Here is an 18,772-nt window from a genome sequence, read left to right on the forward strand (position 1 = left end):
AGTGATAGGATTTTCACCCAGTAACCCTGTAACCAGTAACCCAGGGTACTGGTTAAATGTAAGCAGCGGGATCAGATGGCCAGGATTTGCACCCAGGCTTACATTTAACCAGTACCCTCTACTGAACACACTCCCAGACTTTCTGGCAGGGAAGCAACAGGTGCTTAAGCTGTGGTCCATGATGCAGCCTGTATGTTCCTCCACATACATATCTAGCCATGTGGCCACAGGCTCCTCCTAACCACCTAATTCTCTTTGTTTACTAGCTGTGTGGTTCTGGACAAACTACTTAACCTCTGTACCACAGGTGTGTTTTTTTTATCAGTAAAATGGGGATAACAGTACTTCCCTCAGAGGGTCATTGTGAGGATGAAATCCTTAGAACAGGACCTTACGAAGAGAAAGTGCTCAGAGTTACCCGTTATTAATGTTGTTGTTAACATTTCCCAACTTACCAAAGTTCTCTCCCCCCCAGATGTCCATCTGGGCATCATACTTTCCCAAGTGGTTAAACCAGGACTTGTCAATCACAAAGATTCCTCCAGCTATGACGGGCGTCCTGGGAGCAAGGAGATGAGAGAGGCAACACGTGAGCTTAAGAAGCTGGAAGCCCCTCCACGTGGCCCCAGGGCCCCAGGCCACTGGCCCCAGAATCCCCTGCTTGCAGAGTCCCTGGGGCCCAGAACAGAGTCAGCACTTGAACTGTACATCCTCAGAAGCCCCGGTGACGGATACGGCTCCCCAGCAGCCTCCCAGGCCCCTGACCCAGGGAAAGAAGGCTCTCTCCGGAGCTCACAGTAGCCCTGACCTTATGGGCTTGGTGGGGTCTGTCCGGGCAATCTTCTGCTCCAGAGGGATCTGCTCCCACTTGAAATGCAGGCTCCAGTCGAAGCCTAAGGGACAGAGGAGGGTGAGGACGGAGCTCAGGGCTGAGCCCTTTGGTGGCTGTTGCCCCCTCACTCTGCCACCCCTCAGAGTCTCCCGTGATCCGAGCCCAGCTCACAGAGGCCCTGGGCAATTCGTGCAGTCATTCCTTCATTCAGAATGAGACAGGTCTCTGCCCCTGCAGAGTTCCAATCTACTGGGTAAGATGGAGACTGCAAGATCAGGCAATGAATGGATAATATGTCAGTCGGGAGTGAAAAGTGCTAAAAAAATAAAATAAAGGAAGGGTGCCCATAGTATTCTGGTAAGGGCAGTCAGACGTTGCCCTCTGTTGAAGTGACATTTGAATACAGACCTGAATGAAGGACTGATCCATGCGGGTTTCTGGGGAAAGGGAATTCCAGGCAGTAAGTGCAAAGGCCCAGAGGTGACGTCCCAAAGGAGAAATGCCTGGCTCCCTTGAGTATCCCACTCAATCCCAAGATCTAATTAATGGTTATGTCCACTCATTGGAAGTCTGGGCCCCAAATATAAAATCCACTCTGCCCACGCGCTCCCAGCAATAGATTCTCTGGAACAGTCTGTTCCGTAGAACTTTCAGCAATGATGGACATCTTCCGTATCTGCACTCTCCAATATGGTGGACACCAGCCACGTGTGGCTACTGAGCACATGAAATGTGACTAGTACAACTAAGAAACTGGATTTTGGATCTTTTTTTTTTAAGCATTCTCTCCTTTGTTGCCTGAGAGATGCTTTTTTTTAATAAAAAAAATATATATTTTTTATTGATTTTAGAGAGGAAGGGAGAGGGAGAGAGAGAGAAACATTAATGATGAGAGAGAATCATTGATTGGCCGCCTCCTGCACGCCCCCTACTGGGGATCGAGCCCGCAACCCAGGTATGTGTCCTTGGCTGGAATCGAACTTGGGACCCTTCAGTATGCAGGCCAATGCTCTATCCACTGAGCCAAACCAGTTAGGGCTGGATTTTGGATTTTATTTACGTTTAATTAATCTAAATTTAAGTAGCCAAATGTGGCTTTTGTCTGTTGTATTGGACCATACAGCTCTAAAGTCTTGACCAGAGCTGTCCAAAAGAAATATAATGCAAGCCACAGTTGCAATTAAAATTTTCCGAATAGCCATATCAAAAAGCAACAAGAACATATTAAATTAATTTAAATAATACATTTTTTAACAAAATATATCCAAAGTATTATCATTTCAACTTGCAAATCAATATAAAAAGTTACTAATGAGATATTTTACATTCTTTCATACTAACACTTTGAAACCTGGTGCGTATTTTATACTTACAGCACATGTGAATTCAGACGAGTCCTATTTCAAGACCTCAATAGCCCAACATGGCTTATGGCTACCATATCAGACAGCACAGATCCAGACCACTTCCAGGGGGTCCGTGTTAGGAATTCACACAAGGTTGAGGGTTCCCCCTCCCCCACCCCAAAACAGCTGTCGTATCGTGTCCATCTGCCAGGACTTGGCCATGGTCCCTGGGCTGCATCACTTGGGAAGGGTGTGTCAATGTTTGGGGGGAGGGAGAGACTAGCTTGGCTGCCACTGATCATGCCAGGAGCCTGCCACTGCTGGCTCGGCCCTTTGTCCCTACCCCAGGGCTCAACCCAATCCCTTTTCATTTTCTGGAAGTAAGGGTGTCCTCAGACCCTCCGGCACAGCTGGGAAGAAGAGCATCAAGCCAGGGCTGTGGCCTGCCCTCACCTGCCTGGTTTCTGGTCTAGAGCCCCTCCCTTGGGAGCAGGACCCACCTCCGCGAAGGTCAGCAGATGCAGCAAGGTAAGCAAAGTTATCCAGACTGATGACGTCAATGATGGGGCTCACCACGCGGGTGTGGTCCTAGGAGAGAAAAGGTGAGACGGTGTGAGGCCAGGGACTCTGTGAATAAAGGGCCAGCTGCCTGCTCTGGGAGGAAGGTCTCTCCGAGGCCTAAGGCCATGTACTCAGCATTTCCTGCAGGGACGGTGCAGGCTCCCGTCCTGTGCAGGAGGGGTCCTGTGACATCACATCCAAGCTCCTGGAAGGTCCCACCTGGGCCCCATGCTCTCCCAGCCTCTTCCTCTCACGTCATGTTGAGCCCTGCTGGAATCTCACCTCCTCACCGAAGCTTTCCCTGATGGCTTCAGGCTGAGGGTTTCTTCCTCTTTAAAGCTGCTCTCACAATTACAGTCTAGACAATTCCTGGGACAGTGAATCACATGCTGCCTGAGGTAGTTCTTCTGTCGCTGGCTTGAACTGTTGTTTTTTTCTTTGTCTCCACTTTGTACATGTTTGGGTTGGGTCTTCCCAACTGGGCCACCAGCAGCTTGGGGGCAGGGACCCTGTGTTCCCTGGGTTCCTTCCATGCCGCATCCACTTCAAGGTCAGATTTACTACGCCCTTCATCACCTCCAAAACGTCGGTGGGTAATGTTGATTTTACTAAAGTTCCTTTTTTTTTTTTTAAATCCTCACTCAGGGAATGAGGATATTTTTTCCAGTGATTTTAGGGAAAGTGGAAGTGGGGGGGGGGGTGTAGAAAAATGTCTATGTGATAGAGACATATTGATTGGTTGCTTCCCACAGGCGCCCCAACCTGGGACTGGGAATGGAACTTGCGACCCTCTGGTGCGAAGGCCAACACTCTAACCACTGAGATCACTGGCCAAGGCTAAAGTTCTTTTTATTGGCGAGCGGGGGAGGGGGGAAGGGGGGCGGGTAGTGGTGGTGGTGAACTGTCATATACCACATGTGAAACTTAGCGCCCTCTATCAGCCCTCTGTGGAGGGACATGGGCCAGAGCCCTTTCTTCCTCTCCTTCCTCACACACTGCATTGACCCTGAAAATCCTCTTGTCTGAAACTTGGAATCTAGCTCTGCCCCTCAGTTCACACCCCGTCTCAGGATGACACAAGCCTGGGAGGTGGAGGATCAGGGAGACCATCCCTGGTTTCTCTGTGGGGCCTCAGCTTATCCTTCTTAGAGACTTTTATATACTGAGATATAATTCCCATTTTTATAGCAATTTTATTAGATATAATTGATATACCATAAAATTCATCATTTAAAAGTGTGAAATTCTATATTTTAAATTTTTACTTATTGATTTTTAGAAAGAGAGGAAGGGAGAGAGAGAAACATCAATTTGTTACTCCACTTACTTATGCATTCATTGGTTGATTCTTGTATGTGCCCTGGCCAAGGATTGAACCCACACCCTTGACGTGTCCGGATGTAGCTCTCAGCAGTGGAGCTACCCGGCCAGCGCTCAGTGGTTTTTATTATAGTCACAAGGTGGTGCAACCACTATCTAATTCCAGGACGTTTTCATCACCCCCACAGGAAGCCCTGTTCCCTTAGCAGTCACTCCCCTCTACCACCGCCCTCCAGCCCCTGGCAACCACTAACCCACTTCCTATTTCTATGAATGTGTTGATTCTGGCTATTTCACATAAATGCAATCATATAATATGTGTTCTTTAGTGACTAGTTCCTTTTACTTAGAATCAGGTTTTCAAAGTTCTATTCATGTTGTGGTATGTATCAGTACCTCATTCTTTTGTATGGTTGAATAACATTCCATTGTATGGATATACCACATGCTGTTCACCATTCATCAGTTGTTTCCATCTTTTGCCTGTTCTGAATAATACTGCTCTGAACACTGGGCACAAGTTGTTGTGGGGATGTTTTCGTTTCTCTTGGGTTATATCTAGCAGTGGAATTGCTGGGCCATCTGGTAACCCTGTTTAAACTGTTGAGGAACTGCCAGACTGGTTTGACATTCCCACCACCAATGCGTGACTGTTTTTGTCCCCATCCTCACCAGCACGTGTTACTGTCCTTCTCTTTCATTATAGCCATCCTATTAGGTATCTCACTGTGGTTTGGACTTGCGTTTCCCTAATGACTTAAGAATGTTGAGCATCTTTTCATGTGCGTGTTGGCCATTGTGTGTCTTCCTTGAAGAAATGCCCATTCAAATCCTGGGCTCATTTTTAAATTGGGATGCTTGTCTTTTGATAGTTGAGTTGTCATCACCTCATCTGTCCAAGTCCTCCCCATTCTAGAGAACAGCAGGCACATAGGAGGGGCCCCCTGCCCTCATCTCTCCTTGAGAACACTGCTCTCTCCTCCCTCCTTCTCCGGCTTCCCAGCCTAACCCACCCCACCCCCACCCTGCCCAGCACAGGCCCCTGCCTCCCCAGGAGGAAATCAACCATGTCCATTCCTGTCATATGTTTATGGCTCACTCAGGCTTTCCTCCCGTTTAATTCTCACAGCAACCCGGCGGGACAAATATTACAATTATCCCCATTTTCAGATGAGAAGCTCAATGCCGTGGTCACTCAGGAGGTAGCAGACCATTTAGGCTCCTACTCTGCCTGCCCAACATCAAAGACGGTTCACACCCCCTCATGCCAAGAACCTGACGGGCACATCCCAGAGCCAGAGCTCCCCCGGGGGACAGACAGACTCACCTCCTTCACCCGCTGCAGCAGGGGCTGCAGCCACTCGGTGTTCACCTCACAGTGGCTGTCCAGAAAGGTGAGGACGGCGGCTGCGGCCACGTCCGCCCCGCGGACTCGGGACCGGATCAGCCCTGCAGGGGAAGCGGACGGACGGGTGGTGCTGAGCCCATCTGCTTCCCAGCCATCCCACAAAGTGGCAGGGCGCTCTGCCCTCAGGAGCGCAGCTTCCCGAGTCACTGTGATTGAACTTAACTGTGTACTTGTTTATTTCCTCTCTTTTCCTTTCTCTCGTCCATCCATGAAGCATCATTATCCAAGGCCTTCTCAGAATGCCCTCCGTGTGCTAGAACTGTGCTGGGCTCTGGGGACACACTGGTGAACAGGCAGAGTTCAGGGGATGGAAACTGCAGTACAGTGTGGTTTGACACCAAGGGAGAACCAGAAACCAAAGCCTTTCCCCACCTCGGGGAACCTCACGCGGTTCCCTGCAGCCGCACGGTCATGTGTGACGTGGAGGGACTCCTCTGCACGAGGACAGGCTGGAGTTAGCATGTGCCCCTTCACTCACCTTAAGCATGTTATTTAACCGCTCTGAGCCTCAGCTTATCACCTTGAGATTCAGAGAGCACAATCCCTGCCTGTCGGGGGGAGGGCCTGGTGCCCAGGAGGCCTACATGTGCTAGATTCTGCCCTGCGTCCACCCTTTTCCCCACGGCTCACCCACGGCTCACCGACAGTCGGACAATGGCCCGGTCAGGGGTGGGGAATTACCTGGTCAGGAGAGAGGAGGCCCAGCTGGTCCTGCTAGGACAGGCTGGAGGGAGTATGCCATCTTTTTACTCCAGAGGTAGCTATAAAGCACCTAATTTAAACCTCCTTAATTTAATTACACAAATTCATATCTATGTTGGGCAAAACCCCAGGGAATAGCATATTCCCACACCTAAAGGCACCTCACAACCCTGGATAGTAAGTCCTCACTTAACGTAGTACATAGGTTGTGTGACTTTCAGTGAAATGACATATAACAAAACCAGTTTTTTGCCATAAGCAAGAACTGAGTTCCTATAGCAACTCATCAAATGTTATAATGAAACCATATTATTTGGAGAACCTACTATACTTAGAGATTTCTCTCTCAAGGTCCATTCCACTATGAAGGTCCCCTCAGCTTGACTGGTCTTTCTTAAATATGCCCATCATGTAAACACCTCTCTCTCTCTCTTTCTCTCTCTCTCTCTCACTCTCACTCTCACACACACACACACACACACACACACACACACACACACACACACCTACCGTCAGTGGCTCCCTACCATCTGCCTTATCAAGTCTAAATGCCTTTCTCTGGCTTACGGTCCTCTGTCATCTACCGTCACTCCGCCCATTCCCCCTGCTGACCAGGCCCGGATTCTCCTGGGAAGGGAGCGTGAGCAGAAGGAGGTGAAGAGGCTGGGCTTTGGGGTGAGCCCCCTCCCGGGGTTGGGATCTGGGCTCCTCTATTCATCCCCACCCTGGGGAAATTACTGAACCTCCTCAAACCCGTTTCCTTATCTACAAAATGGGAGTTATGGGCTATTATGAGGACTGACCGTGAGAGAGCAGACAAAGTGAACACCTATGGCAGGATGAGCGCTCGGGAGGAGGGCTACTAGCATTCCCTGTGTGCCCTTGACCCTCGCCTCTGCCTGCAGAGTCCTGGAGCCTGGAAAGCCCTCCCTTGCTCACTGTCTCACAGCGCCCCTCACCCAATCAAGGCCCACTCCCTGATCACCCCCCTTCCTCCGGCACCCTCTCCTCTGATCTCCATCCTAATCATTATAACCAGCCTGGTGCTGTGAATGCTGACCCCTCGGCTGGATCAAAGCTTTCCAAGGGCAGGGACCACGTTGTAGACTTCTTTTGCATCCCCTAGAGAGCACAGTCTTATGCTGTCGTTGATGCGCAAACACCTCTTAGTTAGAAATGAGGTCCGTCTGCTTTATCCTGCCCTTTGATTGCCCCAGAGCACTTCTATGTAGCCTATCTCATTTAATCTTACAATCACCGTGCAAGGCAGAAAGGGGACTATTATTATCCCCATCTCCCCGTAGAGCAACTTGCCTACAGTCATGCTGGGAGAGGGGCTGGCCTGAGACACAGGAGGCTCTTTCTAGAGACTTTGGTTCTCGCCACAGGAAAGCACAGGGCCATGCTGGTTTGCATGACACAGCACCAAAAGGGAGTGGGCGTGCAGAGGTCTAGGCCAAAACGGGTCTGCGGTGGCACCCAGGGTCCAAGGACTTACCTTCCCTCCGGTCGTTGCGCAGGCACTTGACCTTGGGGATCCTGGTCAGGAGCAGACAGTCTTCAGCTGAGGGGGGAGAGAAGGAAGCTCATTCAGATCACAGGTGGTTTGGCCACCACGGGAACTGCACAGGCCCAGGGAAAGGGCTGGGGATGGGAGGCATGGAGGAGCATGGTCATCTCCAGGGGCCCTGTGTCCCACTCCCAGGCCACACTAAGGACTGCCTGTACTTATGGCTTTGCCCCCAGGGGGGCCAGCACAATCACCAGTCTAACATCTGTGGAGCTAGACTGACAGGTCAATCTTCTCCCCGTGACAGTTGTACTAAGGAAGGAGGCTGCTGATACTTTAAATGTTTAAAAATGTCATCTCATTGGTGTCCCATCAAAGCAACACCACTCTTTCCCCTCCTTGCAGTGCTGGGAAGGGAACCTAGGAAAGACTGAAGACTCCAGTGGCGGGGCAGAGGCCAGCAGGTGGTGGCCAGGACAACCTCAAGAGGGCTCGCCTCGGCATTCGGGGGAGATGGGGGTTTGGAGGGTGCAACGAAAGAAGGTGGATACTTACGATCTGAACTGAAGTCATCCACTAAAATGATCTCCTGGATCAGGTTGGCAGGAGTTCGGTTCAGGACACTGGAGCAGTGACGGGGACAGAGGAGCCCAGATTTAGGGGCCACTTCTGTTTACTTCTCCCTGCCATGGGGCTCCCCCGACCCAGCTCGGGGGCCAGCACACTGGCCAAGGGCAGCTGCTTGCAAACCTTTGGGCCCTGATCAATGAAAGAGCAGCACCGTGTTCCTCAGGCTCTGCTAAGGGCCCAGCCGATCTGCTGTCTGGCCCCTCAGGCCCCTGGAACCCACCCGGGTGGGGGGTGAGGACGGCCCTAGTTTGGTTGTTGGGGCAGGACCTGCATCTGCGCTGGCTGCCTGCCTGGGGGCCACCCCAGCTGGACGGAGCTACCTGCCTGGAAGGCTATTGAGGCTTTTCAGGCCTCAGGAGTCAGGAGACGTGTTTTCAGGAAGCCCCCGACACTTTCCCTCCCATCACCCCCCACCTTCCTCTCCTCCCTGGGAAAGGAAACCCAAGCTTCTTTTATCCCTGGAATACCACTGGGCATGCCTTTTGGAATCCTATTCTCATCTAAGTTCATTAAAGAAGCAGGGTGAGTAGGAGCTAGACTTGACCACAGGGCCAAGCTCAGGAGGACAGAAGGGGCACCTGTCTCCGAATCACTGACAGGCGCCTACTGGACTGGCATCATCCGCCTGAGGCCTCACGTCCAGCCCTGCCTCTCCCCGTTCCTGACCCTGAATTCCTGCCCTCCTCCTAGGAACCTGACCTTGTCTGGGACTGTGCATCTTGCTAACAACTGGGGTCTGGGGTCTCCCCGACCCTGATTCACCAGCCCCGGCTTCTCAGAAGGCAGGACTCCCCGTCTCAGGGCCCGCTGGTCTTCACCCGTCCGGCCACAGCACCCCATCTCAATATCCTCCCCCGCCCCCCCCAGGGCTCAGCAGACCACCCGGGGCCTGGGGAGCAGCCACTGAGACGAGGTCCCGAGGCGGGGCTCACCTCTTCACCGTGCGCAGCAGGGTGGATCGGGCTTCGTTGTGGAAGGTGATGATGACGCTGGTGGCCTGCAGGTCCGAGGAGTAGGACAGGGATGGACAACTGGGAAGGGAGCAGAGAGGTCAGAGGGCAACTGTGGGAGTGTCCTCAGGGCAGGTTTTGAGGCTTGTCTTTGTCCAGCCTGCTGCCCCCCGGAATACCTCTGTGGGACAGAGAAATAAAGCCTACAGCCAGCATGTGGGTCGTGCCTCTTCACACCCACATTCCACCCAGCCTGGAGTCCTTGGAGGACCCTCACCAAGGTTCCAGCCATGTGCAAGGACTGCCCCAGGCCCGGACCCACAGACAGAACTCCCTGCCGATGAAGCAGCCAAGAGACAAAAGCGGGACAGGGTGGGGGGTGGGGGAGGTAGGGGGGGCGGGGGAGGGGACTTCTGTTTTGTCTCTGACACCCTGCAGCTTCTTCCTTCTTACACCCCGCCCCCCCCCCCCCCCACAATGACATTTGATAGGATCTGGACAGCAGTCACCCCCGGCCTGCTGTGCTGTGAATTCCTCCCTCTCACTGCCCATCCTAACAGTTGGCTGCTGACACCGGGCAGGGAGCAGCCTCGCCTCGCCTCTCCACCCCTGCCTCCCCACCTCTCCACCCCTGCCTCCCCACCTCTCCACCCCTGCCTCTCCGGGGCTCCTGAAGGAAAATGGCCTCTGAGAAGACAGCAAAGGCAGTTCCTGCCAGCCCACTCCCTCCCCAGACACCACATTTTTGACCCTTGGCTCCCCCCCCCCCCCCCCACCCCCCGCCCGCACCATGAAAAGGGAATGAAAACACTCAAACACTCCACTCCTGCCAGCCTTCATCTGTCTTCCTGCGAAGGCGTTATTCACACTCCTGGGGCCTGGGGAAGGCGGCCGCGGAGCTGGTTTTCATGGCAATCGTCTTTATTACAATTGCTCTCTGACTATTCCAGCAGTGACTGTTTTTTCATTACAGCATTCATTCCAATGACAGCAGCTTTCAGCCAAATTCCCAGGCCCGTTTCTTGCAGAGCAGACCGGAGGCCCACCAGCCTGGAGCCCCGTGGGAGAAATCCTGAGAGGCTGCAGAATAATTCTCCTTGAGAGGGAATGGGGGTGGGGGTAGGAGAGGCAGGGAAATTCACCAACCCACCACTACCTTGGATTTGAAGAGTCTCATTTTAAAATGTGTGTATCCCCAAGAGGAATTTCTCAGTGAACACTGAGAGGTTCAGAGTGGGGGTGGGTGGGAGGGAGGGCAGAGGTGACTCAGGCAGCCTCTCAATTCACAGATTTGGGTCAGCAGAACCTCCGGGACCGGGGTCTAGGTTGGCCATGGTCAGGGCTGCCCATCAAAGGCCTCCGAGTGGAGGTGCGTGGACATAACCGTGCAGGCTGGTGGAGATAAGGGGAGACTGCCCAGGACTGACAGAATCCCAGGGCCTGTGCTAGCCATTAGGCCTGGGCGGGGGCCTTCCTGAGGAGCGGATCACTGCCCTATTGGGTAGCATGAATTGTTTCTGGAGGCCGACAAGCCTGGGGTTAAGGACAGGGAGGACGGTCTGGGGCTCCCCCAACTCCGCATTCATCTCACCTTGCACTGGGCTTCAGGCACACCTCCGTGAGCGACAAGGCAGGTCCCCTTCTGTCCCCTTATCTCACACGTATCAGCTGCTTCCGCAGAAGCAACTGACCTGAGTTTTCTCTCCCACCCTCAACAGGACCAGCCTGGCACTGGGTGCTCGATCACCCTCAAACCAGGACTGGGTGCATAGCTGGGTCCAACACGGCCCTATAGCCATCCAAAGCTGCAAGCACATGGGTGGGTCAGTACAACAGCCCCGTGCTGCTCGGCCTGGTGTCTGCACGGGGAGCAGAGACGGCCCCCTTACCAGCCTGGGTTGGCAAGAAACCCTTCCTGGAGAGAGGACACTGAGGGGAATCACGAAGGTATATGTGCGTGGCCGGGGGTTCAGGAGAGGACACAGAGGATAAAGACGAGGAGGGTGGTGGGAGAAGTATAGGAGGGGGGAGCATTAAGTGAAAGGAGCAGAGGCTCCGAGGGGAGAGAGGGCAGCTCCCACTTCTGGGTAAGGAGCTCAGGCTGTTCCCGTAGGTGCGGGCAGGAAGAGGAGAGAGCAGAGGTGGCGGCTCCTGTAAACTAGACAGGACACGAGGGCCTGAACCGAGGAGCGGGCTGATGACTTGCCCAAGGTCTGCCACTCACACTGGGCGGGGTCGGAGCTGGGATTTAATGTGGAAGGTGCCCTTGGTCCTGTCTGCAGTCTCTCCCAGCTGCCACCTTGCGAGCACTAAGAACAAGACTGGGAAGCTTTTCTGGGAGTTTTAAGGGAGCGAGGGCAGTGGGACGGGGAGAGAGGAAGCAAAGAGATGCCGGGGGACGTGCACAGCACTCCACGGTGTGCACAGTGTGGGCAGGGCTGTGGCCCATCTTCCCCTGGGGCACCACCAGCAGGGTACCAGAACACCTGGCGGTGGTCCCCTGGCAGGTCACTCTCACTGGGACTTCAGACTGAGGTGCTGAGGGGCCGCCCTGGTCCCAGCGGGGAAGGTCTCCTTGGGGCCACAGGAGTCAGGTCCATAGCTGAGGGGGAGGGTTTGACGTCTCAGTAAGTAGACTGAGTCTGAGGAAATCTCCCTCATTTCTTAAGTCCATGTAGCTGAAGAAAAGCAAGCTAACCGAGGTGGGCCCTTCCCTCCACCTCCCTTTCCCCATCGGCACAAGGGAGGCCACACCTGTAGTGACGGGTGTCCCGGATGGGTCGGTCTGAGGTCAGCTTGTCGCTCTCCAGCTGGTTGAAGGCGTGCTGCCTGTAGGGGTCCTCTCCGGGCTTCAGCTGCTTGGCTGCCAGATACGCCTTCTCATCAAAGCCTCTTGAGGGTGTTCCTGTCACCTGAGAGGAAGGTCAGCATCAGAGGGGCCCCAGGACAAATGTGCGGTGCACTTACTGCCAGGCGGGAGCCAACAGCAAGGCCTCACTTGTCCCCGATCCCAACTCCGTGAGCAGGAGATCATCATTTCCCCCCCATTGTACAGATGAGGAGACTGAGGCTCAGGAAGTCAAAAACAGTGTTTGCATGTGTGGGGCAGGGAATATATGGGAACTCTTTGTACTTCCTGCTCAATTTTGTAAACCTAAAACTTCTTAAAAAAAATAAACAAACAACCTAAAACTGCTCTTTAAAAAAAGTAAAGGCTATTTTTAAAAAAAGACTGCCCTGGCTGGTGTTGGTTGGAGCATCACCCCATGCACCAAAGGGTGGTGGGTTCAATTCCCAGTCAGGGCACATACCCAGGTTTTGTGTTTGATCCTTAGTTCAGGAGGCAACCAATCAATGTTTCTCTTTCACATCAATTTTTTTTTTCTCTCTCTTGCTCCCTCTTCCTTCCTCTCTCTTTAAAAGAAAACATATCCTTGAGTGAGGATTAAAAAAAAAGAGAGAGAGACCAAGGTCAGACCTAGTAAGTCACAGGTTATTGATTCCAACTAGTAGTTTTAAGTCTGAAACCCATACTCTTTTTTTTTTTTTTCTTTATGGAGGGAAGTAAGGGGGAGAGAGAGAGACAGAGACATTGATTTGCTTTCTACTTTTTTATGCATTCACTGGTTGATTCTTGCATGTGCCCTGATTAGGGATTGAACCCACAAGCTTAGTATATCAGGATGATGCTCTAACCAACTGAGCTATCCAGCCAGGGCTGAAAACCATACTCTTTTGTTTGTTAATCCTCACCCAAAGGTATTTTTCTATTGATTATTAGAGAGAGGAAAAGACCGAAAAATATTGATGTGAGAGAAATATATCGATTGATTGCCTCCTGCACGAGCCCAGACCAGGGCCTGGGCCGGGGATGAGCCTGCAACCTAGGTACGTGCCCTTGACTGGAATTGAACCCAGGACCCTTGGGTCCACAGGCTGACGCTTTATCCACTGAGCCAAATCGGCTAGGGCCTGAACCACTTCTGTGTGTAGGATATGGAGAGAGTGACTCTGGGGCACATCAGACCCCCAAGATGTGATGTCCTGAGGAAATCGCCAAGGAGATTGTAGGTTGCCAAGCTACCAGCAGATTGACAGTCTCTTAGGGGTGAACTTGGGCCTGACACTGGGCTAGGTCTGATCAGTAAAACCCAGGGCTTAGACAAGCTGCTACACAGAGAACTACCTGTGAGGACAAGCAGGCTCTCACAGGCTAATGCCAGAACTGCTGGGCGTCAAGTGCACAGACAATGATGCATCTTCTCAGGGACTTGCATTTGCTGCTGAAACAGCCTCACATCAGACCTACTGGGCCCACGGTGCTAAGTGCTGGGCAGTGATAGATGACAGATGCCATGGCCCAGACTCCCTCCTCTTAGCCACACCCTACTCTGTGCTCCCAAAGCCCCCCCCCCCATGAAAGACACTGGGGAAGAACACATCTGAGATGAATGGATGAATCCTGACATCTCATTATTTGAGCCAAACTGCTGGCCAGGCATTCCCAGAATCAGCTGTGAGTGCCTTCCGACTCCAACCCTTTCAGCTGCCCAGGTGCCTGGGCTGGAGCTAGGGGCATGCAGAGGCAGCAGGAAGACGGATGAGAATAGTCCATGCACAAACCCCTGCAGGAGGACTCTGCCACAGGCCTGGTCCCTAGAGAGATGGTCCCAGGAAGGCAGCTGGGCCTGTGGGACAGGGAACCGATGTAATGGGTGAGGCTGGGGAACATCCACCAGCAGCCCAGGGCCTCCATGTTCCCGAGAGCCCAGCTCCCAACACCACGACAGGAATGTGGAAAGCTCCAGGGAGCGCTGATCTCCTTAAAGGGTGCCACTCTGTAGTGCTCCCGCCTCCAGCTGCATCCGGTCCTAAGAGCCAGTCCCTGAGCTCCCTGAGGTCAGGGCCAGGAGGGAGATTTCTTCCTGCGGCCACTGGGCCCAGCCAGCCCCAGCTACACATGGATGCTCAGGGTGTGACAACGGCCACAGGTGTCGCACTGTGATATTCTCAGTTGGTGGTAGGCCAAGGGCTGGCTGGACAGGTGCAGCAGAGCCCTTGTGGTCTCAAAATCCACTTCAGGAGAGACTGACGGAGGGAAGGAAGGAGGAAGAGAGAATGTGCTGACAGGAACCCTGGATTGCTGGGAGGACTAAGCTGTCCAACTTGAGAGTGAGAATGAGAGGGGTCCTCTGTGCCCTTCCCACCTGGGAAAAGAATGGATGCTACCTCTGCCCCCGCTTCCTTCCTTCCCCCTCCTCCCAGGGAGATGGAAAGCACCTCCGGCTGATGGTAGAGGAGTTAGCAAAGAAAAACTGCAGAAGCTCCCACAGGGAGAGGATGCCACTTCATTATCCTTCAAGGTGAATGTGGGAAATCACATTTATTCATTTAGGATGTACGGTCACTCCGTGGGCTCAGAAAACCTCCGAGCCCTCTTCCCACACGCACCCATCACCCAATAAACACCGACAGAGAGCCACCGTCCTCCAGCCACTGGGGCAAGCTTCTGGGGGTTTCCATTCATCTGCTTACAAATGCCTGAATTCACTCACTCACTCATTCATCCACCCATCCATTCCACAGAGGTCGCCGAGCACCATCCGTGTATCAGGAAGGGGAAGGAATGCTCCTGAGACGGTTGCCCCACCCACGGCCTGCTGCCCTCCGCACCTCATCCACAGCTTCCTCGGCGCCACAGAGAATGTTGTGGAAGAGCGGCTGCTCAGGCCCAGGCTCTCGAGAAAAGTTCCTCTCAGGCCTTAAAACTAAGCTAGACACCTTCAAAGATGCTGTCAGGAAACCCTGCTGCTCCCGCCCACAGACCCATAGCCCCCAGTGGTCCAACCCTCCTATGAGACAGCTTGTGAAGAAGGGTGCCATGGAAACACCAGGCCCATCCCCTCCCAGTGGCCTGAGCTCTGCTTTCACCTTGACCCAGCCGTCCCCAGGGTTTGGAGCCGAAACACGGCTTGGCCCTGTGTCTGCCAAGTAGAGGGAATACTGAGGAAGGGTGAGATGTGACCTCGGCAGGGCTGTCACTTCCTCTCCATCCAGCGCCTTCCTGGCCTCACGCCAGTCACCGCCCAGTGCTCCTCTTCCTCGGATATCTAGCCCCAGTTCACACGCCCACACCACCGCTCGTTTCCTTCCAGCTCTCCAACTCTCCTACTCTCCTTTCCCGTTGGCCCTGTTCTTTGATGTGGAGACTTCCAGGCCTTTGGATGTCCCATGGGTACCTCTAACTCAACACCTCAAGATGAATTCCTTACTGATCTCCAAAGCAGCTGCCTCTCCTGCACTGCCTGCTGCAGTCCCATCCTTTGGGTCCTCCAAGCCACAAATCCAGGGGCCCTGATGCCCTCCCCATGTTCCGCAACCTGATTTAGACCCCTGTCCTGGGTGTCCTCAGGCAGTATCCTATGGGCATCCCACTGGTATTAACAAATAGTTACCGGAAGTATAGTACATGCAGTCACTGTGCAAGAGGCTATGAAGACGGAAATAAACACAAAGCAGTGTGGCCCCCAGAAGAGGAATCTGGGAAACCGGCCCCCTTTCCTCCCCAATCCCAGGTAAGGCTGGCCATGGAAGATCATGAAGAAACACCCCACCTACAACGTTATAATTTTTTTAAATGTTTTTATTGATTTTCTTTCTTTTTTTTTGAGAGAGAGAGAGAAAGAAACATTGAGGAGAGAATCATTGATCAGCTGCCTCCTGCACGCCCCTTACTGGGGCTCAAACCAGCAAGACTGGAAATTGAACCAGCAACCTTTCAGTGCATGGGGTGATGCTTAACCAGCTGAGCCACAGCGGCCCCACCTCCAACCTTAGAGCACAGGTAGCTGGAGAACTACTTGTGGAAGGTTACCCCACCCCAACCCCAGCTGGAGCAGGAGTCTGGAAATGGCTCTGGCCCATGGACTGGGTACCAGTAAATGCTGTTCCCCTTCTCCGCTGTCCTAAAGGGGAAGTGTGCTGCTATTATCCCCTTTTCCCATCCATGGTGCTTACTTAGCACATCGGCATGCGAGGGGTAATGTACCCTTTGGCTCTAGGCTGTGGGACCATGAGAAGCTATATCTGGATCAGCCTGAGATCCTGGGCTTGGAGCCACTTGGAACCACTACTGCTGCCCTTTCTGGAGGGGGTGAGGGCACTAGAGGCTGTTTGTGGTTTTTATATCACAGGCTCTGACATCTGTATTTACTTCTCTTCCTTTTCCACTAGATGGTGGGCTCCTCATTTTTGAGCTCCCAGCACCTGGCATCTAGTAGGTATTGAGCAGGCATTTGCTGAATAAAGGAATGAATGGGTGAGTGAATGAATGAATGAATGAACACCTAAATAATGTCTCTGCTCCCAACTCATTGATAATCGACCGAGGAGAAAACAGCAAACAAGTGGGATCCTTTGCCACATCACGTGACTTTCCGTGGCTTTCACTGTCCCTCAGGGCAAAAGCCCTGGAGCTCACAGTGACCAAGAGACTCTGTGTGTGGGCACCGTCACCTGACTGGACTCAGCTTGTACTGTTGACCCCTCTCTGGTTCTGCCCCAGCCACACTCACCTCCTTGTTCCATGGGCCACTGGCACCCTTCCCCTTTGCCCTTTTGTTCCTTCTGCCCTCTTTCTGGAAGGCTCTTCTCCCAGATGTCTGCATGGCCCCCTCCTTCACCCCTGCAGGGCTCTGCTCAAATGTGGCCTCTGTGAACCTGCCCCCCCACCACCTGTAGAACTGTGGCCTGAACCACCCTCAAATTCCCTATCTGCTTTATTCCTGCCCTGCTTTATTTTTCCTTACAGCACTTTGTGCCATTCTATGTGTATTTTGCTTATTTATTTTATCTCTTTGACTGTTTCTTCCCACAAGAGTATAAACTTCACTGGGACATGGATTATCTATTTTGCTTAATGCTGGATCCCAAAGACCAGAACAGTGCCTGAGTGAACACAGGACTCAAAAACAACGGCTGATGAATACATGAACGATGAGCCACCATGACCTCAAGCATCTTCACCCCCTGCTCTTCACACACATTCTTGTCTAACACAACACTCGGAACTGAGGTGGACCAAGGAAGTGGCAAGGTAGTTTTTGCCTGCCTCAGGGATCTCCTTGCCTACTCACATGCTCCTGGCAGAGCTGTCAATCACTGTCTCCTGTCCTACCAACACCTCGATCACTTCCACAGGCGTGGGTACAAGACCTAGGCTAGGCTGATCTTATCACTGCACCCCCAGACACAGGGATTAGTGCAGGAATGGTCATTTGACTCACTCTGAGCCAATGAGTATCTTCCCTGAGACTTTCCTAGAAGGTAAGATCTTTTTATCAGCACTGCTGAGTTTCACAGGCGAGCGTCTCCTTGCCAATCACATGGAGAAAGTTTGTCTATGTAATGTACAGCATAGGGACTTACTGTATTGTATATGTGAAAGTTGCTAAGAGAGTAGATCTCAAAATTCTCATCAAAAGAAAACGATTTGTAACTATGTGTGGTGATAGATGTTAATTTGACTTATTGTGGTGATCGTTATGCAATAATGTTCAGGGTGTCCCCCAAAAATGTATACACACTTTAATAGCTGATAGCTCAGTTGATGTTTCTTTCTTTTCAGATTTAACCCATTGGAATTAATAATTATTCAAAGTGTGTATACATTTTTTTTGAGACATCCTGTATAAATATCAAATCATTATGTTGAACACCTGAAACTTATATATTGTTATATGTCAATTTAAAAAAAGAAAAAATAGCCTAGCTGGTGTGGCTCAGTGAACCAAGAAGCCACTGGTTCCATTCTCGGTCAGGGCACATGTCCAAGTTGCAGGCTCGATCCCCAGTAAGGGGCGTGCAGGAGGCAGCTGATCAATGTTTCTATCTCTCTATCCCTCTCCCTTCCTCTCTCTCTCAACTCAATAAATACACATTAAAAAAAGAGAGAGAAAAATATTGTCTGGGAAATGAAACCAAGAGGAAACAATCAGAGCCAAGAGATGGAAAAAAAGAGCTCTAATGATATTGCTTGGAGTTAGTCATACCCATTCCAAATTTACATATGTCTTTAAAAAAACCTATTTTTATTGATTTCAGAGAGGAAGGGAGAGGAAGAGAGAGATAGAAACATCAATGATGAGAGAGAATCATTGATCGGCTGTCTTCTGAATGCCCCCAACTGGGGATCAAGCCCACAACCTGGGCATGTGCCCTTGACTGGAATTGAACCTGGGACCCTTCACCGGCTGGGACTACTTTGGTTTTTAAAAAAATCTACTAGTATGTATGTATGTATCTATGTATCCTTTTAAAAAATATTTTTATTGATTTCAGAGAGGAAGGGAGAGGGAGACATAGAAACATCAATGATGAAAGAGAATCATTGATCAGCTGCCTCCTGCACGTCCCCATCAGGGATCCAGCCCGCAACTCAGGCATGTGCCCTAACCAAGGAATCGAACCATGACCTCCTGGTACATAGGTCGATGGTCAACCACTGAGCCACGC

At 52.0% G+C, this 18,772-nt stretch overlaps 1 protein-coding gene across 1 annotated transcript in view; it reads right to left on the reverse strand.

The window, feature by feature from the left end:
* Positions 1–18,772, reverse strand: part of GALNT16 (polypeptide N-acetylgalactosaminyltransferase 16) — an 83,543-nt gene that overhangs the window by 14,913 nt on the left and 49,858 nt on the right. Inside the window, exons 2-9 of the mRNA XM_008138912.3 lie at positions 12,014–12,171; positions 9,242–9,340; positions 8,235–8,302; positions 7,668–7,733; positions 5,387–5,508; positions 2,679–2,766; positions 809–893; positions 456–559 (exon numbers count right to left, since the gene is read on the reverse strand). Of these exons, the coding sequence (XP_008137134.1) occupies positions 456–559; positions 809–893; positions 2,679–2,766; positions 5,387–5,508; positions 7,668–7,733; positions 8,235–8,302; positions 9,242–9,340; positions 12,014–12,171 (790 nt within the window). The remainder of the gene's footprint in view (positions 1–455; positions 560–808; positions 894–2,678; positions 2,767–5,386; positions 5,509–7,667; positions 7,734–8,234; positions 8,303–9,241; positions 9,341–12,013; positions 12,172–18,772) is intronic.

Source organism: Eptesicus fuscus, chromosome 5, assembly GCF_027574615.1.
Source record: "Eptesicus fuscus isolate TK198812 chromosome 5, DD_ASM_mEF_20220401, whole genome shotgun sequence".
NCBI lineage: Eukaryota > Metazoa > Chordata > Mammalia > Chiroptera > Vespertilionidae > Eptesicus > Eptesicus fuscus.